We start from the raw sequence: 26330 nt of genomic DNA, 5'->3' as shown, positions 1-26330 counted from the left end.
ACCAGACACAGCCCGAACGAAAGGCACTTGCTCCCCCGCTCGCGACCTCCCTCTCCTCCCCCGGGGCGGCTGATGAAGACCCAGGAAGATGGCGAGAGCCTCGGCGCCCCCGGCCTTCGCTGTGCAGAGGGAAGCGCGACGCCCTCGGAAACGGCGCCTGAGCGGGAAGCGCTCTCGCAGCGGACCCCAGCGGCTGCCGCTGCCCCCGCCCCGGGCCACGCCCCCCGACCTCCCAACATCCGGGTTCCTGTCAGTCGCCGCGGCGCCGCCGCCCGCTCCGTGTCTCAGGGAGGCGGCGGGGCAGGGAGGAGGCAGCGAAGATGGCGGCGGCGGTGGGGAGAACCGGTTCCTTCGGCTCCTCTTCGTCTGGGCTTGGTTCGGCTGCCGGTTTTTCTTCTCCTTCGTCCGCCGTTACGGCCACGACCAACAACAATGCGGAGCTGCGCCCGGGCGGCGATGAGGACGATGGGCAGAACCTCTGGTAACAGCCCGCCCCGCCCCGCGGCCGGGGACCCGGGCGCGCGGTGACCGTTACCGCCCTCGCAGCGACTCCTCGCCCTGCGGGGGAGGCGAGGCGGGGGGAGGGTTGACTGATCCCCCCTGTCCTGGTGCTCAGTCCCTCTCAGTCAGCGAGCTAAGGGAGAGGGGAGGGCTCCTCCCCTTGGCGGTGGCAGCCCCTGCCCTGCCGCCCCGACCCCCGTTGCCCTGCCCCCCCGTCCCCCATGCCCCCCCCCGCCCCCGGAGGTGCCGAGGGCGGGGGGCCGGGGGGAAGCGGGACCCCCTTTCTAAGCGTTGTCGTCTCTCCGCGCCAGGTCCTGCATCCTCAGCGAGGTGTCCACGCGCTCCCGCTCTAAGCTACCTTCGGGGAAGAACGTCCTCCTGCTGGGTGAGAAATGCGGCGCCCTCATCCCGTCCCCTCCCCTGCCGCGCACCGGCTTGCTCCGTAACCCTTCTCTGGGCGCCTGGAGCTTCTCTTGTTTAGTGCGCGAAGCGGGGGTGGTGGTGGCAAGGTGGTGGCTTAACCCTCTCGCTTCTTCCCTTGCATGTTTTTGCTCCATTTTGGATATCCAATAGCCAGAGATGCTTTGGATATCCCCCTCATCGTAGGTACCTCGCCATAATATTACCCTTACTGTCCTGCCCCCACCCAAGTGCCTTAGGTAGAGCTACCTTGGAAGGGCGGCTTTTATTGTCTTTCTCCCCCGATGAGTGTTGACTTCGGGGTGCGTGCGGGTCCTTCAACCTTCTCTGAAACCTCCCTCGTTCGTGCAACCGGTGCGGCTTGCTGGGCCTATGGTGTGCCATACAGGCACAAAAACTGCTTCCGTGGCCCGAGCAGTATCAATGACGGCTGCTCCCTGTTGGCTGGAGGGCGGGGAGGCTGTATGGGCGTGCTGGTTGTGTCCTGCCCACACGCACCCAGCTCGTCAGCAGCAATATCATCAGCAACTTTTGCGGCAGCAGCGGCATCGTTTACTGCTGCTGGCTTTCATTGTGCTCTGTTATCTCCACCCAGTGTGATAGTCCAGCCTTGCGTTTGGCAAGGATTAGGAGTTACAGAATGGGACTTTGACAGGCCGATAATGAGAGGCCCACCTATTACTTAGTGTTGAGGGAAAGAAGAAGAATGGTACCTCAAGCAAAATTAAAAAACTTAACGGGGGAGGGGACACAAATGGATGCTTTCAAATGCGTGTTTATATATTATTGCTGTTATTATTACTGGTTTGGTTGTGGGTTTGTTTTTTTTCCTGAAAGACTATTAAATACTATCACCAGTAGACAATTTAATGAATCCAAGTGTATGGATCTGTTAACTAGCTACTGCTTCCCTCCTTTGGCAACCTCCCTCTCCCCAGAAAGAACTGTGTGTTAGTATTTGGAAACATGGTTAAAATCCACTAAAGATACTCATGTGGACTCTGCACACTATGATTCTGTGTAGTCTTGTGGTTTGTACTCTCAATTCAAGATAGGTTTTTTTTCCCCTCTGTGATCCTAAAGCAATCACTGTGACCCTTTTTTTCCTGTTTTGATAAGCCGAGTGGTGACTTAAAACTGACTGTGAAGGAGAAAACTGTGCAAGGATGATGGGATGGTCTAGTGAACCTGTTACAAGACTTACTACCCTTTAATTTGTGGCTTTTTATGTTACGTAATTAAGTAGGATATTGAGATTGGAAGTTCTATTGATATTAAAGAAAGGAAAGATTTCATAATGATTGACAGCTTTTTATGTGATATTTTGTAACTAAATTGGATGATTGTCCTTGTTGAAGTTGGAAGATCCTTCTTCAAGCTGTGATCCCTGTCAAGAAGATTACATTCTTGTTTTTCCTTTTTCTTCATAGTCAGGCAATCCTTACTGCTCAGTAACTGAAGACTGCTTCTTTCAGAACTAGAGGGGGCATCATAGAATGTTTCCAAATGCTCATTTAGTTTGTGATGTTTAATCTGTTGTATAGAAATTTTCTTTTTACCCATTTATGTAGAGCTTATAGAATGACCTAATATAACACTTTTTTGTTTCTTTTTGACTGATGCATTTTTTAAAAAGATGTGCAGATTTGTAGAAGAAATTCTAGTTCTTTCTTAGCAATTGTGTTTTCTAGAAGGCCACAGTCCAAGGAAAAAGAAAGTTTGGCATGTATTTAGGAAAAAGAGCATCAGATCTGAGGACTGGCCAATGAGGACTATGGCCATGTTCTTTGTGAGAATACTGAATCCATGTATTACACTTCACTGTTCACTTGCAAGTTATGATGCTGCTGCTGAAGCACACGGGCACAGGGAAAGGAGAGGTTTATGTATTCTCTGTTGGACTGTCTGGATTCAGTATGTGGAGTTCTGTCTGTTCAGGGACTTGAGCTCTGTGTTTGCAATTTCTCTGCTATCTCACACTTCCTCTATTTTTAAGCTTTGTTCCTTTAAATAGTTTTGTACTAGCTTTTGTTGTTCATACAGATCACATCTTGCCGTGACTATTTTTGGTCTCTGTCATTCTTTGAATACTTTTAAGCAGGAGTTGTAAAGCTGACCAGGGTCTTGATGGTTTTAGCTCATTTTGTGCTAGGCAAATATTTGCAGTATAAACAGTCATATTGGTCAAAACTGTCCAGCTGAAACATGATATATAGTGACAAATGAATGCTTATTTTCACTGCATTAAAAAAAAAAAAAAATCCCTGAAACCTTCAACTCACCCCCACTGCCTGAAAAAAAGAAAAAAAAAAAAAAAAGGAAAAAAAAAGGAAAAAAAAAAAGGCACAGAAAAATAACCAGGAAAACCCACCACTTAGTGTTCTTTTGTTTGCTAGGACAAGTTTTCTAATTTGCCTACAGCATTTATTTTTTTTCAGATGCTGCATATACTTGTATGCCTAGTTGTTCTGGGAACCTGGCTATGTCTGGCATGCTAATTCTGCTAGTTCAGTTTTTATTTTTAGTTATGTTAACATCTCATTTTTTAAGAACCTGGAAAGCAGTTCAAGACATCACAGAAATCACTAAAGGAGACTGGAATGCTAAATGCTAATCTCTAGATATGGCACACGGTTTTGTGAAGTGAAGGTTAACATACAATACTGGTAATTCTCTGCTCCGAATCAGCCAAAAAAATAATTTATAGTTTTACTTCTCCAAAATTGCTTCACATACAGTCATTTTTCAATAACTATTTTCTGTGAAGATTTTAAACTTTGATTGGCACCGTGTGTAGCATAAAAGCATTCTTCTGTTCTTGTATGAACAAATAATAAAAATGAAAGCATTCCTAAACTTTTCTGTAAGGCAAGTATGCTCTAATTCTTAGGCAGTTCTGTCATAGTGACCATAGCTACCTCATTTAGCAAACTATACCAGCAGAAAACGTAAGATGTCTCCCTACTTTCTTAAGGAAATGGGGTGCTCTCGGTGACATTTCTAGCTACTTTTTGCAGATAGCCAATGGAGTGTGGTTTTGTTGTTGCTGGTGGGTTTTTTCCTTTTTTTTTTTTTTTCTTTTTTCCTACTGGACTATCTCTTCTGCTCACTTATGTAATAAAAGTAGCTGATCGGAGGAGATGTTTTGTGTTGAGTGTGATGAGAAAACTGATGCTTGTAACTGGGACCTCTGTTGTTCCTTCCCTTCCTGATACAATTATATCTGAATGAGCAAGTGGAATAGAGGGAGCAGCTGAGAAGTCACCACTGGTGGGTGTGGATGGAATCTGTAGTGCTACAGAATGTGTGAAGGCTTGGATTCAGAGACCTGAACTAATCATTTATCCAATAAACTGCAGCACGCGTTCACGCAGTAATGTTCAAAGTCATTCCAGGACGCTCAAGAAAACAGGCTCCCAGCTTGCAAGTGAACTGAATAGTTGCTTTCTCTCTGGCTTTGTATTTCATGCATTCCTCTGTCTCTGAAGCATAGTAGATTCTTTGCCTGCAACTCTAATGATGTCATACCATCCAGTGACACATGTACACCTGACTCCAAGTGTCTGTATTGCACACTTAATGCTTCTACTGAATCACTTACCATTTTGATTTGCTTTATGCATTTTACCCCACTTGATGATAAAGGCTTTGAGTTCAGTGGACAGTGAGTGTTCAACTGCCTTGTGTCCACATTTTCTCTTTACCCCAGACATCTCACTTTTCAAGGCCAGGCCTGTTTATTTGAATCTTTGAACTCTGCTCCTGTACAGTGGCTGTCAGGATGCTTGAGAAGAAGTTTCCACAGTCTACAGCTAATTTACAGGTACACTTTTCTGTATGTACATGTATTGGGAATGGCTGTTATTGTAGAAAATGGTACATCTTGAAGAGCTTGCTACTTTCTGTTGGTGGACCCATGGAATACAGTGAACTTCAAAATTAAGTTCTGATACAGCAAATTGTCATCAGAGTATATGAAATCTGATTACTTAAATTTGTACTCAACACTATAAAAATTACTTTTCCACTTTATTTTTTCCTATTCAAATAGCTGAAAGTTTCAATATGATCATTTTGTCATTAGACAATGAAACACTGCTTGTCGATACTGTCCGTATTGTTCGTCTCAAATGTTTCTTAATTCTCTAGTACTGTGGAAGTTCAGTCAGATGGCTTCTTTTCCTCCTCTGCTTGCAGCTTCTTCACCTTCTACAGGTGATGAGAGCCTTCCAAATGTAGCCAAGTTTTGTTTCAATCAGCAGAGTTATATTTCTAAAGTGTCAGTTGTTTTGATGGGGCACTGATCTAGATATAATTCTAATTGCTTGTTTTGCAGCTACACTTTTTTAGAACTAAGTAGTACTTCTTTGTAGTGCCCTTCCTGCTATAATACCTTTCAAAAAAAACAGAATTACATGGATGCTGTGTAGTAAAACTTACTTAGAACAGCATGGGAAGTTCTTAAATTCCTGAATTGTATTTATTTTAATTTATCTCTGCTTTGTCAGAGGTGCTGCTGATTACTGGATCTATCTCTGAAATAGCTCCAAAGGTGAGGAACAGCAAAAGGCATTGTGCTTCTGTGTTCTCCAGGCAGGTCAGTGGCAGGAGTACCAATAAAGATATCACTTTCATAGTAACACAGGATTATTCTATTTTGGTAGTGAACCTGGGTAAAATACACTAGATGACTTAGTGCTGTGTTAAATGAGAAGGCTTGCATTAGAGATGTGTGCTGTCTGTATTCACTATAGAACTCTCTGTAATATTTGGCTTTCTCTGACTGTGGGTTTCCCCAAGCATAGGTAACGCTGTTACTGCTGTACCTGTTCCTACAGTCAGGCTGTGTATTCTTGCGGTGCAGGACTTCTCAAAAGGCATGGTGGAACAGTTGTCTACAATCTGCTTTCTATCATGTTGTAATGCAGAAGTGCAATTAAGGTGCTCCTCAGAAAAGTTACTGAGTTTTTCAGTGCCACAAAGATACCAAATGTGTCACTCGTATGTGAGGGGAAAGACTTATCTGGTGGAGCAAAACAAACTTAGTGGAAAAGTTTTTTGGCTAATGAATTATTCATAATTTAGTGGCAAGTTATTTGAAGACTTGATATGCCCTACTTACTGTGAACTTCCATGGTGTCTTGAGGGATTCTAGAGAAGGATCTCATTAGCATAATTAATTTTGTTCTTCAGTTCTCTGAAAGCAAACTAAATTTGGCTTACTCTGATTATTTTGGTCTTGTTCTGCAAAAGGCAGTCTTCAATTAGTATAGTATGTGTAAACAAGTCTCTTTCACTAATATACAGCTGTGGAAGAGGCGGTTATTAGCTTGTGAAAAGTGTTTAATCTTGAAAATAGCTATAGTACACATGCGCTTGGTTCTAGTAGGAAGAAGACTGTTATGTCTCCAGTCCACTGTATTAGGATTCAGGCATTTCATATGGAGTGGAATAGAGATCACACTGATTCTGGGATGGCATCCTTGCCCTGTTTGATAATTCAAGTTTGGGTTTGGTTACTTTGTTCTATCATATTTGAGATGGATTTTTTCTATTAATAAAAATACTCAATATTTTATGTTAGAAATATTAGATATTGTGAATTGTTCTACTCAGAAACTGTCTTTTGTTTTGTAAAAGGTATAAAGCTGGTTCACAAAAATATGCTGGGGGGGCAGAAGGGGTTAATTAGGACGATTATATCTAGTTTTCTTTGGCTTTGCTTGAACATGGTTTTTAGAGGCAAGTTGTATAATAATTACATGCAATTAAGTGCATCCAGGGCTTTTCTGAGAGTTGGAAAAAAAATGAGCCCGGGATGGAAGGGAGGCAGACCAACAATACCAATGATACAAAAGAAACATTCACCTCTTGCTTCTTTGCCTTGCCATATTTTAAACACACTTGACACTTTACAGTGGAGAAACAATTTAAATAAAAACTCAAAACTCATGTCTGTCCTGGAGGTAATAAATTGATTGCTCTTCCATGTACAGACTTCTGTGAGAAGTAAGAAATATCTTGTTTTAAGACAAGTGAAAATCTACTTCTGTTTTCATTTTCTAATGTGGAAATAGCATGAGTAGTAAATATTCTTAATTTTAAAATGTTTCATTGGAGGTTTAGAGAAGTTCTGTGATAGACAGCCTAAGTTCTCTCTGATGTGATTGTTTATGGTTGAACAGTTTCAGTAGCAATTCGTAGGTAAGTGCCTGCTTGCCCGCCTTCGCAGAAGGCAATTCAATCACCTTGTTGCCTATCCTTCCTATCTAGGGGTGACCATTCTGCTAAATTGTGGTTTGTAACAGAACACTTGGTGACACTCCATTTTCTGTCAGTAAACATACCTTTTGCCTGCGGAAGGGAGGAGGCTGGGCAGGGTTTTGTGTTACGGCTTCCTGTATCTTTGAGGGCAGCCACCAGAAGGATGTCATCGAACTGTGCTGTGTAGACAGAGCAGCACCTTGGACAGAGGAGCTTTGCCGAGCACAACCCCAAACTCGAGCTCCTCAGAGGAGCAAAGAGTAGCAGTGTGGAGATGAAAATGGCTTTTGTTTACTCGAGTGGAAGACTTTTCATTTTGTTAACAAGATGGTGAAATACTGTGTGTAAGTAGATTGATTTGGCTTTGTTTCAACTGCTTCCTAGCCTGACTTTTCTGCAAAATGAAATCTGTTGTCCCTCTTTTACTTGTGTTCAGCTTTGGCGTATCGCACTGCTTGCTAGAAGCGTTGCTTCAGTTTCCTCACTGTAGTATTAATGTGTAAGTGCAGTTCAATGTAATGGAGCATTTTAATTCTTTAGGATTTACCCTGGAAAAGGAGGTCCTTTTATGCTGCTTGCAAAAGAAGAATGCAAAATCTTAAATTTGCAATGGTCTATTTGATTTTTATTCTACCGTGCCATTCTGTATTGAGAACTGTGTGTCAGAAATGTTTTGCTCTGTGAGCTTACATACGGAAGTCAATTGTTAATTTGATTCTCACACAGTTAGAAATAAAGAAGCTAAAGCATTTTCCATCTCAGAGTTTGAGGGATGAGGAGGATGATGGTGACTTTTCTTGAAGGTGCATGACGCTGTTATATATATTGCTTCCATAGCACTTAAAAAAAAAAAAATCAAAAAAAATCTGTTTCATAACATTAATATGCAATGATGCTTAAGTCTGAAACTAAGCAGTGTTATGTTTTCATATACTTTAGAGATATCCAGAGACAACAAAAAAGATAAATATGCTTAAATGTCATAGGGTTTGTAATTTCAAATTCCATATAGTGTGTGTATATGTCCCTGGTAGTGCTTAATGCTAATTGCATTACTATGCTGTACGTTATACATTAAATCTAAAATAGCTAATAGACTTTAATTTACTCACAAATATTTTCCGCCCTCCTCTGGTGGAGAGAAGCTTCTATATCTACTAAAGGCTAATGAGATTTTTTAATAACTATTCAGGAGTTTTAGATAAGCACTGGTTTAAGATTGATTTGTATTTTGATATTCTTGCTGAAGAATAACTACAAAGCAAAATTAATACTGCTGCTCTTTCCCAGCATAACTCGATATATTCGAAGTGAGACTTTTCAGGTGTTTTCTGTTGAAGACTTTAGGTTGGAAAAAATAAATTAATAACAGGGATACAAATACATTTGCAGCTGTTACATTTTTAAAAGGTATATGCAACATACTAAGAATAGAAAGTGGAGGTAGATGGAACCTCAAGCCTTAGCATGTTTTCTTGGCCAAGGCAGTCATCTTTTCCTAACTTTTTATGATTAATCGTGTGGGTAAAAAGGAGGAAGTTCTTATGTCAATATACGATGGTCCTGGTTTTACTTTGACAGCTTTTTCCATAATATTGACTCTAATTTGGCTTAAATCTGCTGAGAACTCTGGAACCCCTATGGAATAGGGCACATTTGGCTAGGCAGCTGTCTTGCACACTTGCAAGTGAGTCATTCTATTTGTAAACTAGTTGGTTTATGCATCGCTAACTTGGTTTGGACACTTGTCAGTATTACTTCTAACCCTTTTCTTCACGGATCTTTTGGTTTCTCTTATATCATCTGCAAACTGTCCTATTCTCTTCATTTACCTAAGTAATTAATAAAAGTAGTACCAATCCCTTAAAACTTCACTGATGCGTCATTCTGGCTTTCCAGTGAATGATGAGTACTGCTCTCTACATGCAGTAACTTGTATGATACAGTTATGTATGTCAGTGATCCACCTACCTGATCTTGGTGTTTTGAAGTGGGTGGATATTTGCAAAGGAGAAGGGAGTAAAGAATCTTCTTCACAGAACAAATTAAGTAATTCTGTGATGGAATGCTGAAATGACTCCTGTGTATGCATAGAGGTCCAAAGGTACTAATTTTACATCAAATCGACTTGTCTTATGCTGCACTGATAAAATTTCTTTCTGTGTAGGGTCCAAATGTAATTGCAAGAGAACTTAAGGAGGGAAAATAAAATTCCAGCTCTTATTTTGGCATGAGATATTAACAGTATTGAACTTCAGTTTACTTCAGGCATTTGGAAATACAGGAGTGGGAAGGAAATCACACAACATACAGCCATGATGATTAAGGGGCTCGTGGGACATATATTTCAAGTTTGCCTATATTGTTTAGCATGAGCACTTTCAAACAATAAAGTTGCATAGATATTAGCATTCGTATAAGTATGTTTTAGTTTAGACTGCTTGAGTGTATCTTTTGTCATGTTTAGAACTTTTCATAACCACAGATGTTTCTTAGACAAGTTGCAGCCGCTTTTGTTAAGAACTGGCAGATGTACTTTGCAGAAGATGCTAAACTTTCTCAGTGCAAACAAGTTGTAATCTTTATGCCACCTATGTGAAACAAACTAGCGTGCAAGAGAACTTAGCTAGGAGTCAGCTGTTCTGAGAAGCTAATCAAGTTGTTAAGTGCAACCCCTCTTTAAAAGGAATAACAAATTTTGGTTTGTCTTACCTTTTGAGCCTTCCACTGGCACAAATTAATTGAAGCTGTCTGTTTGAAAAGGTAAAATAACAGAGTGAATCATACAGAAATTGTTGGCAAAAGTAACAGCAACTGCAGCAGCATAACATGTCAGTGCAGCAGCTCTTAATAAAGTCTCCCCAGTTATTTGTAAATGACAAATTTAAGAAGCTTTGATAACTACTTGGGTGAGGGCAGAGGAGGAATTGTAATTCATCTCTGGTGACAAAGCTTGAACCCTTCACTTCTTGGGCACAATTTTTATTTAAAAGACTGTTCTCAGAAGAAGAGGAAAAACTTGTTGTACGAATAGAAAATAGCTGTGCTTTCCAATGATTATTTAAAAGTAGCTATAATTGTTAGGTGTGTCTTGGAACTAGCGAACAAATTCTTAAATGTTGAAAAAGTTAAACTGACACAACTTCATTTTTCACTTAGCTTCTTTATACTTAACCAGATCTTAAACTTCAGTTCTGGTCTTATTTTTCTCTCTGTTTTTTTTGTTTGTTTGGTTGGTTGGTTTGTTTTTTTTTTGGTGGTGTTTGTTTGTTTTTTTTTTTTTAATACTTTTTAATTCCATTGAGTAAAATCCCCTGGGCTACTTAGAGTAAACAGTTTTACGCTTTCTGGTAGCTTCTAGACTGTTAGCGAAATCTGAAAATAGAGCTGAACTCTAAATTGAAAACTTCATGCAGTTATCTTGGGAATGATATGTTGAGTAAATTCAAAGCCAGTCTATCAAAGTATGATTTTTCTGCTCTTTTCAATGGTTATATCTGTAGTCTTTTTAATGTAGCCATAATATTGTCTATAAGATCATGGTCAGTTCCCTTTAAAGAGAAAATTTCATTACATTTAGCAGTGAAAATTACTGTCCTTGAACTCCCCTCTTTGTTACATAGTTAAAAGCCAGTGTTTATACTCTCCCTGTATAGGAGAGACTTGGAAGAAAAATGTTCTGTTTGGCATAAAACTGATAAAGGTGCTTCTTAGGAACGTGCTTTTAATCTTAATTTTATAACCTGTGAGTGAGTTCCAAGAGTTTTCTAATGTCTAACTACCCATTGTACTGCCAAATTAGAGTGGCAAAATCCCACTTCATGTCCGAACTCAGCTCAGTTACTCTTTCAGACTGGGAAAACTGCATGTGAAGTTGTCCAGCTCTGGGACATATGATTAGAAATAGAAGTTCTTCAAGAAGAGTCTCTGGCAATAGTTGAGGTGTTCACACTGTGCTCGTGCTATAAGGTTCACTGGTTATCTGAGCTCCCTTTGGAGGGAAGAGAACAGGAGTGAATGGATCTGGATTGCGGGCTTGTCACTCTGTGTGTACCCAAATACCTCTGTGTGGATCTGGATTGCAGGCTTGTCACTGTGTGTTTATTGTAAGGCAATGGGCTTCATGTTTGTCACCTCTCTTTAAGGTTTCTTTAGACCTGTAACAGAGAAAAGATTCAAAGAAACCAACCCATAAAAGCTAAGGAAACAGATTTGTCTTACTTGGCCTGGTATTGTGTGCTGTTTAATATGAGAGAGTTCTAAATCTTATTCTTCTGATTGTAAGATGAGCTTACTGTGACTTGAACTCTGCTTTAGAAAGACTTTGTTAACACTTTGGTTGCAGCTGAAAGACTGAAATTGTTTGAGGTGTTTAACTATTCCTTAAGCTATCTTTCCAAAGATATGTATAAGAGTCTATTTCAGATAGGATAGTTAGTGGCATAATTGCATTTATCAATAATTAGAAATAAGATTTGAAGCTGAGGCATGCACTTTGAACAGATGGATGAGTTGGGCAAAACCTGCTCGTATTTCAAAACTTTTAATGAGCTCAGTCACCCTATTAATGTATGATTTCCTTCTTGCCGCAGGTGGTTTTTAGTACGTGACTGTGCTTAAAGATTGAGTGGTATCTAACTTTTGTCTCTGCAGGTGAAGATGGAGCAGGTAAAACTAGCTTGATAGGAAAAATTCAAGGAATAGAGGAATACAAAAAAGGAAGAGGAATGGAGTATTTGTATTTAAGTGTGCATGATGAAGATCGAGATGGTAAGTTTGTATTTCTGGTAATATCTTAAACAAGTTTGAAAGCAATGGTTCAGCAGTGTGATATTTGGAATCGCAGTGGGTTGTCCTTCGTTCTTTATAATTTGCAGGAGCCCAGCCTAGGCCATGAGTGATTTGTACCTTCAGGAAGTTTCTCAGTGTAATTCCTTTAGTACATACCATGAATGACCACTTAAGTGGTAGAGGAGGAGAGGAACCAGTCAGAAGAAAAGGCTGAAAACAAAAGACAAGGGAAGCAGTCTTAGCTGCAACATTCTGAATGGATGTGCATTCCTCAGACCTAGAGGAAAAGGTGCCTAGGATCTTGTCTTGCATCTCAATTATTGTAGCATGTATTTATCTTCTTGAACATATAGAAAAACCTTTGTCTTGGTGGTATCAGAATCTGCAAGACCTGTATCGTGTATTGTAGAACCATACAATATGGGTTTGGGTTGGAAGGGACCTTTAAAGATCATCTGGCCCACCCCCCTGCAGTGACCCCTTCCTTGTGTTTTACATGTCTAAAGAAGACTTAATAGCCATTATGTAGTGGACTGTTTCAAGTAAATGTCATGAAATGTTTTTCGTTTTTTTGTAGACCAAACAAGATGTAATGTATGGATTTTGGATGGTGACCTGTATCACAAAGGCCTTCTTAAATTTGCGATGGAGGCAAGCTCTCTAAAGGACACTCTAATTATGCTGGTAGTAGACATGTCTAGGCCTTGGACTGCACTGGATTCTTTGCAAAAATGGGCAAGTGTTGTAAGAGAACATATTGACAAGTTAAAAATTCCTCCTGAAGAAATGAAAGAAATGGAACAAAAGTGTGAGTATTCTGCAAATATGTAGGAATCCATTTAAATCAAATACGCTTAATGCGTTCTGCACCACTTACTCTCTCCATTGCAGTCTTTTTCATTCTTTGGAAATGTTACTTAAAGTTAGGAGTTATCAAGCAAGTCAGACTTCAGATAAGTCTCAAGTAGCTGTATTAAAAATATGATTATTTCTTTCTAACAGAAGTACCTTAAGGGGGGGTGTGGGGAGGTGGGCAGGCTTTCAGAATGAACGCAGCTGGGTTAAATTTATAGTGTTGCTTCTTACAGATTTTTCTAGGTAAGATTCTCCCAAGTGAAAAAACTTAATTTTCAATGTTTTATTTATTTATTTTAAAGGCAAATCACTGCATCAGCTTCTTAACTGTTCCTGCAATTAGTGAGTCTAGAGAATTTGGGACCTGTTCTTTGCCTGCCAAAAGTGTAAATGTTGAAAGCATTCATGACAGCTTGGTAATGTCTGAGCCTTTTCTACTTGAAGGGTTTTGTCATTATTATTATTGACACTAATGCAGCTATATGTGTGTTTTGGCATGGATATGATATAGCTCTGTCAGTGTCTTGTTTTTGAGTTTTAAATGTGCAGAACACAAAGATTTTGCAGGATTCCTTAAACTGACTGAACTCACTAACATCATAGCTCTGTATTACTTTTGGGTAGCCGTAGTATTTCCCTCAGGGTACTAAAAAATTTACCTCTCAGTGAATTACTACAAGGAAAAGCATTTGAGAAAGCTGTGTGTTAAGATCAAATAACATGATTAAACTTTGTTTAGAAGTCTGAAGTTGCTCTCTGTAACTGGTATGTTCTTAAGCAACCAACTGTCAGATGGCTGAATAGCTTTTTCAGAAACGCAGGTTGTAGCTGTGCCTAAAGCAGCCCATAAGGTGACAGTTGCAGATACCCTGGAAGGGTGGGGGGTGTTTTGAGAGCAAAGTTCTTCTAAGGGAAGCATCATCCTTGAGAATTTTATCTTCCACAACAAGAACTTGTTTAGGAGGGAGGAGCTGAGCTTTTTTTGGGTGTGGGTTTTGGTTTAGTTTTGTTTTCAGGGAGGGTGTATTAAATGCCTCCCCAAAGAGTTTCAGGATAGGATTTTACTGCATGAAATTAGTAAGGACACAATACCTCTGTCATCAAAAATGTGTAGGCTGATAGTTTTGCTGCTTTACTGACTGAGCAAACAGAATAGTGAAACTCTACAAAATCCAGAAAATTTAAGTGATGAAGTCAGTCAAGAAAAACAGCTACTCATTAAAAGTTTTATCTGGTCTAAATCTTACAGATGCTGGTGATCTGCATGTTGGGTATAACAGAAGCCCTCGATACAATCCAGATACTACTGGAAGCTGGTTTTTGCCTTGAACCTTCTGTGATGGGCTCATGCGTTGCTAGGCGGGCAGCAGCTTGACACTGATAAAAGGAAGAAGTAGGAGTCTTGCTTGCCTGACTTCTGGCTACATGGTCCTACTTTATTCTTACGTTAGGCTCAGTGCTCCTGAGAGGCTTCTATGAGCTGATGTAACTTGCTAACAGACTTGAAATCTACCGAGGCTTTGTGCCTGTAGTTTTCTGGAGGTGTGCTGCTGTGTTTGTCTTTCACTTCTAGCGACTTAACTGCACCCAAAGACAGACGCTGTGAGGACTAAAACTGGTGTGGGTGGGCATTAGGGGATACGTAGCAGCTATGTGGGAAGGGTTGGAATAGTTCTTCCTGTTACTGAATTCAGTTTTGTCTAATGAAGCCTTGTGGCCTGGTCATTTTCATTGTGTCTCTAAGAGAGAACTGAGATTGCATTCCACGGTTTGAGCTGTGATATACGACATCAGTCCCCATGTTTAATGTTTTCTGTACTTGTATAAAGATTAGTATGTTTTGATCATACAGTGAGAATTCTGGGAATACACTGGAGGACTTCTGGCACTGGAGTCGTGTGATTTTTATTTTAGCATGCAATTATCCTAGAACAGACAGGATGCTGTGTAGGAAAGACTCCCTTGAGTGGCAGGCATATCTTGGTGAGAACTATGGGTTTAAAACACGGTCAGTTTGGGAGGCTCTCAGACCAGACTGAAGTAGCAGCATTCCCTAAATAAGAGCCCGAGTTGACTGTTCACGTAGAGGTGATAATCCGTGCATGTGCTTTTTGTTATTGTGAGCTCCAAGAACTGTAGGAAAGTTGAATAATCTTGGCCTAATAAATCTGTTTTTCTCTAGGATGTTGAAATAAGTCTTGCTCAACTAATGCTTTTCTAGGTATAACTCAGAGGGCTTCAATGAGTTTAGTGAAGGTAGGGGTGGATTAACATAAATGGGGACAAAGCAGTGAGAATGTGCTAAAGTAGTTAGCTGCTAGTGGGCACGATTCAGCTAAACTGTCTTACTGCCTCCTTTTTTGGCTGAATCAGGATGTGTTACTCATGGAAAAGTAATCAGAGGTGGGTTTTGATAGAATCCTGTTTCTGCTGTGTGAAAAGGGACATGTGATGTGAAAGGTACAGATATTTTATGCCTAATATTGCATCCCTGACTTGTAGGAATAGCAAGTGACTGTGTTATTAGAGGCTTAGGTGTATGCATTGAAACCTGACAAGAGAGTTACACTTGTAACTATCTTTTTTTTTTTCTAATTCTTATTATATTCTGACTTACCCTCCTTGCTAGATTTTAAAGTAGTATCTGATCTATTGTAAAAACATACCAAATATTTAATATGCTATTAACAAATCATAAAGCTAGTTAATAACTAATGTTTGTGTATTTGATTATTTTTGCTTATTACTACTGTAGATTCACTGTACACAGAGAAGTGTGGACAAAGGGGCTTTAGGTAAAATCTGGTATACAGTAGCAGCTGAGCAGTACGTGTAAGGCTTAATTCTGTTTATTCTAACAAACTGTTCCATTAATTTTTTCCAAGAAGAATGCAAGGAAACTTGAGTCCTTTAGGCAACGTATAAAGCAATAATAGTTAATAGCAACTGCCTAGCGGTTCCACAAGGATGAAATAAAAACGGGTTAATGCTGTCCTTACGGACAGTTTTATCTGGTCATGTTCTGGCTGCCGATCAAGCAGATGTCAGATTTACTAGTTCTCTCGTGTGCTGCATAGAGAAACAAATAGTCAGCACTTGGTGCATACTTAATTTTTTCAACATAAAGAAGCAGAAGTACTATGCAGTCAACAGTGCTAGAGGTCAAGGGCAGTGGAAATCATTGTTGAAATAATAAAGTAGCTGGTCTTTTAATATAACTTTTTTTACTTTCAGTGGTAAGAGACTTCCAGGAATATGTAGAACCAGGCGAGGATTTTCCAGCTTCTCCACAGAGAAGAAATACTTCATTACAGGAAGACAAAGATGACAGTGTGATTTTACCCCTGGGTGCAGATACACTAACATGTAACTTAGGCATTCCAGTAGTAGTAGTTTGTACAAAGGTTTGTTTCACATTTTAGGCTTTTTGCATATTTTATTTTTTTTAAGCAACTCTGTCAATTGTGGATTTGGGGTGGGAAGCACATGGTTCTTAAATCATTCTGAATACTTTGTATAAGATTTCTTTAAAAATGTTTGATGTTGAAGGTTGGTTGTCTTCTGGAAGCCCTCACTGCATGTTATTTTGGGATTAGTTTTTCCTTTAGTTCTACCAGTTTTCAAGGAATTGAGGATTACCTCAGACCTGGTTTTGCTCACAGAAGTGAGCTAGTCAGTAAGCAACTAGAATTCCCCTTGATCTCCACAGTCGTCCTTATTCCGCAAATAGTGTTTTGGTAGGTTTTTTTATATTTCTGATCTTTTTTCTGAGGATTAATATTTTTGAGGGTTCTAGTTAGTAAGGTGCTGCTCTATTAACTTTCCTCAGTTCTTAGGGTGTTTCTGTGATCTGTTGTTGTTTGTTAGACGTATAACCAGATTCTTAGTCTAAAGAAAAAAAAATAGTGTGCTTCTGTTGTGGCTTGGTTGTTTGATCGTCCGTTCCTTCGTGTCCCCCCCAGCTCTTCAGTTCTCATTGGCATTAAGCATACTGCATCTGCAGCCTCTGCTGGCCCACAGTGAAAGACTAAACTTTGTGATGCATATGCTGTTCCTTCACTGGACGGCTAATCCTCTCATTTGAAAAGTGCCTTTTTTCTTACCTGCTGGTGCTCTGTTATTCCTCTCCCTTTCCCCACCCCTTTTTTTTTTTTTCCTTCTGTTTCCACATTTCTTGCTTTCACCTTGTTTTGCAAAAAAACTATCCTGTAATACCAGTGTGTAAAAAAAAAAAAAAAAAAAAAAAAAAAAAAAAAAAAAAAAAAACAAAAAACACTGGGCAGAAAATGGTGGTCATTCAGTGGATCAGTCTTCAACAGACACTTTGAGTTACTGCATTGGAGGCGGGGAGGGGGAGCAAATGAAAGACAGCAATCACGTTAACACCCAAGTTAGTGCTGACCACAGTACCTGGACATTAAGTTATGTTACTAAAAAAACCCCGTTCAATTATGCTTATAAACTATCTCAGCGTGTTTTTGTTTTTCTCTGCACCACCTACCCCACTCCGTCCCCCTTGCCTAGTTGTGAACTGGATGTGTAGCAGCACTGCTATTTCAACAGATAACTGAAAGTGGTATATTAATTTTTTTATTTTGATAGTGTGATGCCATCAGTGTTCTGGAAAAAGAGCACGACTACAGAGATGAACACTTCGACTTCATTCAGTCACATATCAGACGGTTTTGCTTACAATGTATCCTTTAACACTTCATAAAGATGATAATGACTCAATTAAATCTTTGCATTAATTATGACCAGCTTAAAAGAATATTTGCATCTGTACCGAAGAAGCATGCAACTACTTTACTGTAGCTGGCAGTTTGCTTCAGCTACCACGACAATATTGAGTTAAACTTGTCTGGTTTTCTGGTTTTCTGGTTTTTTGTTTTTGTTTTTTACAGAGCTGCAACAGTCTAGCATGTCACCTTACCATGAATTTCTTTACTTGTCTTCATTTCCATAGTTAGGAGTCAGTTCAGAAATCAGCACATCTAAGCTAACAAGCTCCCTAAAATAATAACAAAATAACTAATTTTAAGTATGATCTTGCTTCAGATGCACATAAGAGATGCTATTCTTTTTGACCCAAATATGCAGTCTTTTCAGAGTTCAGTAATTCCACAGGATGAGGTGATGAGGGAAGGAAGGAAGTGTGAGTTCCTGTAGGAAGGATCCTGGCTTCTCCTGTGTTGGTACAGAGACAATGTACATAAGATGTCCCTGTGCTGCTATTATTTTTAAACTTCATTTTTTAAAAGAAGTGTCTAAAATACTGTTTGGTGGTGTTTAGTCAGCTAGACATGCTGAGGGCTAGATTTTAGATGCCAGTAATAAGCCTACATTGTGTTGTCATCATTTGTGCTGTGGTACAAGGAAGTTTTAAGTATTGTTGGAGAGACAGCAGTTAACAGATGGAAAAATTCGTTCAAGACCCTGCGACTTCAGTTGAGTACCAAGATGGCGCTTCCTTCAAAAGACTTCCAAGACCTAATTCTTGAAAATTGAATTACGGGTAATTGTGATAAGTTTTGTGAATGGAGGAAGAATACAAAAGATTAGTAGAAATTAGTCTCTGTGATTGTACGTACCGTGTACAACTTGGAATTCTAGTCTAAATGTCACTGAATGGGAATTGGATCCCATTATATAACTTTCTTCTAGAATTTGAATTGCATGCATGTAGAAATAAATTAAGGGGTTTGGCATTTTTACAATCCTAAAGTAAAATTAGTCAAAATTTCCCTGGCTGCTTTTATTAATCCCATGCATAAGCTGTGTTAATTTGATACTGAACCACGCTGGAATACTAAGCAGTCTTGGTCTTTTAGTTACTGATACATAGCACAACTCATTTGCCTTCATTTCATTTAAAAGCAGATCACTATATAATGTTAAGAACTTGCTCCCCTAATTTAAAAACTTTAAGTGGGGAAATGAAAGATCTTTGGCATTTTTAAGCTACTATTGTCGATGCTGTAGTGTCTCTGTTGCAGGATAGGATAATGACAAGATAAAGGATATGGCATGAAAATTTTTGTTCACTAAAAGCAGAAGACTGTTTTGAAGGCATCATAGTGAAACTGTTGGTATTCTGGGCCTTGAAAGTGAGAAGAGCCTGTACTTTAAAAGCAATAGTTGAGTTAGCCTAAAACAAATGCGGAAAGAAATACTTAAATTTAAACAGCTTAAGTCTTGGAAGTTGTTTGATGTATTTGATTTTGTATTCCACCTCTGAATTCTACAAAGTAGATAACCTTTAAACTGACAAAAAAGGGTCACTTTAGTATCTCTCACTAGCCACTAACCTGAGTTTTCTTTAACAAGTTTATTCAGATGGGGCAGCACTTATTTACACTTCAGTAAAGGAGAACAAAAACATTGATTTAGTGTATAAATATATAGTCCAGAAGTTGTATGGATTTCCTTTCAATGTTCCAGCTGTTGTTGTGGAAAAAGATGCAGTATTTATGTAAGTTACCTGCATTATTATGTGTATATGACTACAAAATGTATTCATGTAAGACTGTAAAAGAGCATTTAGAGCCTTTTTTGTTTATGCTTTTCAAAGTTCCATTTAACATTCTTGAGTTGGAGTTTGGTGAGTGCCAGTGGATTGAGATTACAAATGCTCGCTGCCCCAAAGAGAAATATTAAACCCAGCGATTTGCTCTTCTCTCTTATGGTGAACCAATCTCTGTCCAGTTGTACTAATCAATAACTAGCTTGCACAGGAGAATGGGAGCTATGACAACTTTCCTGGCTTTCAGTTCTGTGCAGTTCTGGATTGCATACAAGAATAACCTGAATTAAGAATAGAATTTAAAGCTAAATAATCCTTTATGTAGTCCTGCAGGTTGGGATAATGACAAGAAGATAGGCATACTGCACGAGAACTTTCAGACACTAAAAGCAGAAGACAGTTTTGAAGACATCATAACTAAACCACCAGTCAGAAAGGTAAACTGAGTTGTTTTGGCATTCAAATTCTTACCTATTTATTTACCTGACAGTTTTTTGACCGTTTCTCTTTCTTTGAGACTTTACTTCCAGTTTATCATAAGAGTGTGATAAACTTGAGAAGGGTTTTTTCTTATTTAGTTATCAAAAAACCATTATGTATTTTGTTCTGTATAGCTCTTCTCCAGCTTACACTGTGGGTTGTTTTTTGGGTTTTTTTCCTGCCATTGTTACATTGTTCAAGACTACAAATATACCTGTTTTGCTTTTAGTACATATTTGGTATTGGAAAGTCTTAAGTGTCATTTAGTTGGTCAGGTTGAGTTAGTATTTTAAGAACCCTCAATTTTGCTCTGAGTCGCTCATAACTTTATAAAGCTTTCTGTTTCTATTGGAGTATTTAAAATAAGAAAGCTTGAGACAGTGTAAAATCAAAAATAAATATGTGAAAACAGGTTCTACATATATTTAGTATATTTTCTCTCTCAAACTATTTAACAAAAGGCTTTGACAGAACTACCCAAAAACGTATGTGAGGTTGTTGAACAAACTGCCAGAGCAGTGGACCTCATGCGTACAGAAGTTACTGAAGGCAGATATTTCTGTGGCTTTTTCTAACAAAGCTAAGAATTTGGGACTGATCATATTTCCAACTGTGAATTATTTTAGCTGAGAAAACAAATCCTATGTCCTTTCTTCGATCTCTATGGAAAAAAAATCAATGTGTGTGTGTATATATATATATTACTATATTTATCAAGATATTTAACACACAGTAGTAATATATATGTGTCCAAGGAATATATAACTGACATTTTTTTTGCATGCTTATAAACTTCAGACCTGGATTATAAACTTTTATATTGATATTTGCCATGCTTTTTTTGGCAAAGTTGTGGTGAGCTTATTTGGAGGGAGAGCGCAACTTGATGCATAGAACTGGGATCTGAAATGTCTTTGTCCAGTTCATGTAGCAGTCTAATGCAACACAGGTGAAGAGTCGTTTTTGCCACAGTTACCTATAAAATAATAACATGGTGGGGCCCTGATAAATTCATGGAGATGTGAGCATGCTGCAGAGCGTGTGCATCTGTGAGTGTTTCTTACTGTTCTCAAGACCCCTGAATGTGCCTTGTCACCATTTACTTCATTCCTCTTTTACTGAACACTTTGAACTCTTTAATGGGTCTTTCTACAAGTATATCTAGAGACTTATGCCTGCCGGGTCAAAGGAGTTAATTGTATTTCTATTTCACGTCTAATTAATTTAGCTTACGTGGAATCATGAGGTAGCAGTCTTAAATATAGATGTGGTCTGCAGTCAACATAGTATTTTACACATTTACTTCATTATTGAATGCCTTGGTCATACTTACCAGGAGGTATAAAAAGAAATAAATTCCTTTCTTTTTGTCAAAATTATGTTAATGTTTTTGTATTGCAGTTTGTTCATGAAAAAGAAATTGTAGCAGAAGATGACCAAGTGTTTCTAATGAAGCAGCAGGTAACTTTCTGTATAAAAACAAGCAGCCAGTGTTTCATTTAACAACACTCTCAATACAAATTTGGGGTTGTATTCGTAGTCATTGTAATATCTAACACTACATGGGTTTGTTTTTTGCAGTCACAGTTGGCGAAACAACCACCTACTGCTGCAGGAAGGCCAGTGGTTAGTAATAAAATTTTTAAATGTCATCACATGAAAATTACTGACTTTGATATATTTAGAGAATTGCTTGTCTTAATTGCACTATCAAATACTCTTTGATACAATTTTTTTTAAACCACGTAGTATTTAAAGTCTACATCATGTACTGCTCTAAAATTATGACACTTCTTCACAGCTAGTCACGACAACTTGTATTGACAGCAAGGACTAAATGTCATGGCTTTACTCTTCACATGTTAGAATGCATCTAAGCAGTTAGTTGCCTCCCTTTTTCTCTCCCAAGAGTGTGCCAGGGAGTAAACTCTGTTGGCTGAATTGCCTTGGTGAGTTTTATATCCTAAATCTGTCACTATCTCTCTAAGAGTATTAAGACTCGGGCATAAAATTAAGGTCAAATGAAAAACTATGACATCATCTACATTTAAAATACAAATAAAATAACTAAAAAGTAACACAAGTTCAGTGGGGAGCACGTGATCCTATAAAGGTAGCTTTACCTCTTTAGATGAACTGCAAACATGACTTGTTATCCTTGAAGTGGTAAATAATGCTTTTTCTCCTGGGCTGCATTTAGTCCTTTCCACAGTACTGGTGGTATGGGTTGTCTTTCCCAGAAATTTGCTGTAGCTCCTCTGTGATCTAATCAGTGCAGTTTTCATTACAGTCAGAGGCACTACTGAGTAACAGGTGGATTTTCAAGTTTCTCATTGGGATAAAATAAAAAGCTTCACTAGTGCTTTAGTTGCACTAAAGTTAATATTTTAAGACCGTGACACAAGTGTGAAAAAACTTGTACACAATCAGCAAAATCTAATCCTGTGTTATTTCAGTTGCATGGGATACTACATTATTTTTAAAAAAAAAAAAAATAGTAGGAGCTGTGAGAAATAACAAAATGCATCATTTGCTGTACTCTTACACTGCATGATTTAGTCATTTAGAAGATTGACCAGTTCAGCTTTGGAAATTTTTTTTTTTTGTGCATAGGATGCTTCTCCAAGAGTTCCTGGTGGATCTCCGAGGACACCAAATAGATCTGTAACATCAAACGTTGCCAGTGTTACACCTATCCCAACTGGGTCAAAAAAAATTGATCCCAATATGAAAGGTACCTTTTCTTATAAGGGCACAAATGCTGCTGGGGAAGTAAAATAGCTGCTTTGCCCGCTTTCTGTAATATGCTTATTTAGATTGATTAACAGACTAAATCAGTATTTACTTAGAAAATCTCTTTTGTTTTGGTTTTGTGTTGTTGTGGGGTTTTTTCCTCCCTCCCCTTGTAGCTGGAGCTACCAGTGAAGGCGTCCTGGCTAACTTCTTCAATAGTCTCCTGAGCAAGAAAACTGGTTCCCCTGGTGGCCCCGGTGGTGTTGGTGGCAGTCCAGGAGGAGGTGGCACTGGAGGTGCTGGCAGCAACTTGCCACCATCAGCAAAAAAGTCAGGTATGATTAGTGGTAAAAGATCAACTTGATCTAAATTGAGTGGCGGACCATTCCTATTAGTATAGTTTATCAGAAGTACGAACACTACTATATTTAACTGAACATTTTATTGGATATGGGTTTTGCTTTTGTCTTCACAGCAGGTCAGTATTGCCTTTCTATGGCTCTCAGAGGGTCAAAGAAAAACTTTTCATGTAGCTGTTTAAGCATTAATTGTGTCCACATGAGTTCTTCATTTTTCCTTTGTTCCTTACCATCCCAATAAAATGGCTGCTGCTATATATGCACTTTAATATTACTCAGATATATTTGGACTTAATTTCAAATTGATTTCTTTTTAAAACAATACTGTCAGTGTTAAAATAATTTAAAATTTTCTTTTGTTAAGTGATCTAGCTCTGATGTGTGAAGGCTTTGACTGAGTTTGGTGATAGCCTGTATTGACTGTAAAAATACTTTCTGTTGATAGCCTTTTCTATATGATGTGATTAATAATTAGCATTATTATAATGTCTAATAGTAACTGCTCTAAAGCTAGATGCAAGACTACTCCAGTGCTTCTTGCTATTGCAGATTAAAATGTTTCTGTATTACTTAAGGAACATACCTATACAGACATCTTCCTTCCCCGCTTCCCCAGAGGTTAGTAATGCTTAGGTGAGACTTTAGTATTTATTTTTTTGTAGTAAGAGAAAACAAAACACTTTGCCCTAATGCTTTATGTAGACTGACCCTGAAAAGTCTTTTATGTGTGTTCTTTTTATTCTTTTAAACGCAAAGCTCAGTTGGCTGAGCGGTTTACAAGTACTTCCTAATCCACTGCAGGCAGAGTCAGCGGTGTTGGTTTGAACAGCATATGGAGATCGCTCAAATGCAGCTGACATAATAGGAGGTGCTGAGAGCACCCACTGAAAAATCCTGTGGGGAGTGGCCAGCAGTGGGTTTGGGCGATGCCAGGAAGATGGAGGCAGCACTTCAGAAAAGAGTTGTGTCCAGGCCATGGCAGAAACATCAAGGACAAAATTAAACTATTAAGCAGAAAAAACGTTCTCAGAAATTTCCTAATACGCAACAAATGAAGGGTTAGTGTGCAGCTGGTTTAACGTTGCAAAGGATGAAGGTTTTCAAGGAATTACCATAGATACAAGGAAGTTTGGTTTAGATGTGGCTTCTTCACCTTCCTCAGCATTTGCTGTCTTGTGTTTAGTGTTATTTATGACACTCGCTCTTCAAATCTGAGAATTGGCTGTTAAAACAGTAGTTTGGGATTGGAAAATTACTTTTCCCCTCAGCAGCTATGGGAGATTCCTCTGCTTATTAGGCAGAATGTTAGCTGCTTTGATTCTGATACAGTATTAGCTTTTGTTAAATGATTTGAAGAGCAGCATAGTACATCTGGCAAAAATTAGCTTTGTGGATAGTTCATGTTAATTTGCATCTTCAGAAAGGATGCTGGGACACTGCTAAAACTGCATGTGTGTTAGAATTTTCCTTTACAGCCTGGGGTACTATGCATGCTTGTCATGGCGTTAAGCTGTCATGTTCTGCACTGCCTTTTCCCTTATTGTCTTCTCCATTCTTGTGATGGAACATGGCAGGATAGAAACCTAGACTGGGCAGTAAGAGTTAGGAGTAAAATGGTGGGGAGAAAAAATAGTGTCTGTTGAGCTTGGATCAGGTCTGAGTGTGACTGCACAAATGTTTGTGCCATTCCAAGTTAGGGAGGAGGTAAGTGGGTGAGGAGAAAAAGGGATTTGCCATCCGCAGGTCTGCGTGCACCCATGAGCAGTGGTGTCAGGTTTATGCTGACCAAGTATGTAGCACTGACATAGAACTGACTTCACCGCTCGGTGGCGAAACCCCTGATTTACATTCAGAATTATTTAAAATACATATGAGCAGAAAATTGTGTGGAAGTATTCATAACTCCTAGCCTTAATAGACTTTTCTGTATTTTATACGTTATATTAACTCTTCATATACTGACAGTTGATATATAATTATGGAAGTTTCTTCGAGACATCAGAAATATGGAAGGATATGACTTTATCTCTACTCTTTCCTTTCTGTTTCTTTTGGGTTTTGGCCTTATGCCTTTACTCTGCACCCAAAGCGTGCAGTAACAATTTTTAGGATTTGTCTGATTTGAGAATTAATGATACTATAGGCTTTCCCAAAACTGCTTTGTAAACACGACTGAATTGTACGCACTTATTTTGTAGGTCAGAAGCCAGTTTTAACAGATGTTCAGGCAGAATTGGACAGAATTTCACGAAAGCCTGAAATGGTTTCTCCTACAACACCTACATCTCCCACAGAAGGTGAAGCATCTTGAAGACACCAAATAAAACCAATTGTTCAGTTTTCTGGGATAATTCAAACTTGCCTCTGCCTCTTCCTTCAGTGACTGGAACTAAAGAACTGAAATACCTTTCAGAACACAAACAGTTGATGTCTGTCTTTCTTTCATATGTGTTGCCCAGCTTTACAAAAGGGAGCTGTACAGATGGAAAACGGTTATCACCTAATCGTGTAGGAGTACTGTTCACAGTGCAAGAATAGTAAATTAATTTTTTTTTTCTGGGTTTTGTTGGTAAGTCAGTGTAATTCTGTAAGTATGTCCACTTAAGTGATAGGGGTTGCTTAGAGCAGGAAAACTGATACACACCACAGGCACTTAATTTATATTGATTTCCCAACCTGTTAGGCAAGTTTAATACTGTCTTAAATAGATTAACCTCTACAGCAGAGAACAACTACTAGCTTTTGGAAGAGAAGATTAATGGCACAAAGCTGTAACGACAACAACAAACTCCAGTTATACTTGAACACTTCATTTGGAGTATGGTTAAAAAAATCTGTTTGATCTCCACTGAGATTTACACTGCATTCAAAAATTCATTCCAGATATGAGATTAAACTAGTGGCCAGTTTTGGGTTTGGGTTTTTTTCCTTTGATTAATTTCAGACACTGAATAAAAGATGTATAAAGAAAAAGCAGAGGTTAAATGTACAGATTATCAGTATCCAGATTTGTCTATATATATATGGCTCAGCCTTAAGGTCCCCCACTATGTTTCCCACATTAGTTATGGTTTAAAATTGGTCATCAAAACTGTAATCAGTTAATAAAGTATTCTCTGCATTCAAATTTAAATAACTTCCATTGAAACCATGGTGGTGTTGTTTGTTTACAGTTAAATCTAAGGATGTGGTGTAAAACGTCTTAAAACATGCTTTTACATTTTACCTCTTGGCAAATAGTATCACTGGTAGATATTTAAACTTCCTTAAAAGATTGTTTCTGGAAAGAAGTGGATAAGTCTCTGCAGTATTTGTTCCAAGGAGTAAAACTAGATTATCTGACCTGAGTGTTTTCTGCTGTGATGTGTCTTAAAAGCGCACTAGTTACACTAAGGGTCCTGCTG

At 38.8% G+C, this 26330-nt stretch overlaps 1 protein-coding gene across 1 annotated transcript; it reads left to right on the top strand.

Moving 5' to 3' along the window:
• Positions 1 to 305: 305 nt before the first annotated feature.
• On the top strand, positions 306 to 26062 carry DYNC1LI1 (dynein cytoplasmic 1 light intermediate chain 1). Its single transcript, XM_086467977.1, has 13 exons — positions 306 to 481; positions 813 to 886; positions 11839 to 11955; positions 12554 to 12784; positions 16066 to 16235; positions 17434 to 17527; positions 19168 to 19303; positions 19680 to 19791; positions 21236 to 21295; positions 21416 to 21460; positions 22448 to 22568; positions 22744 to 22902; positions 25125 to 26062. Exons 1-13 carry the CDS (start codon positions 321 to 323, stop codon positions 25235 to 25237), a joined length of 1593 nt encoding a protein of 530 aa, XP_086324103.1. The 5' UTR covers positions 306 to 320; the 3' UTR covers positions 25238 to 26062.
• The last annotated feature ends 268 nt before the right edge of the window (positions 26063 to 26330 follow it).

Source organism: Leptosomus discolor, chromosome 7 (genome assembly GCF_034619465.1).
Source record: "Leptosomus discolor isolate bLepDis1 chromosome 7, bLepDis1.hap2, whole genome shotgun sequence".
NCBI lineage: Eukaryota > Metazoa > Chordata > Aves > Leptosomiformes > Leptosomidae > Leptosomus > Leptosomus discolor.
Note: the sequence above shows the minus strand (reverse complement) of the source record. Positions and strands in the feature narration are given on the sequence as shown.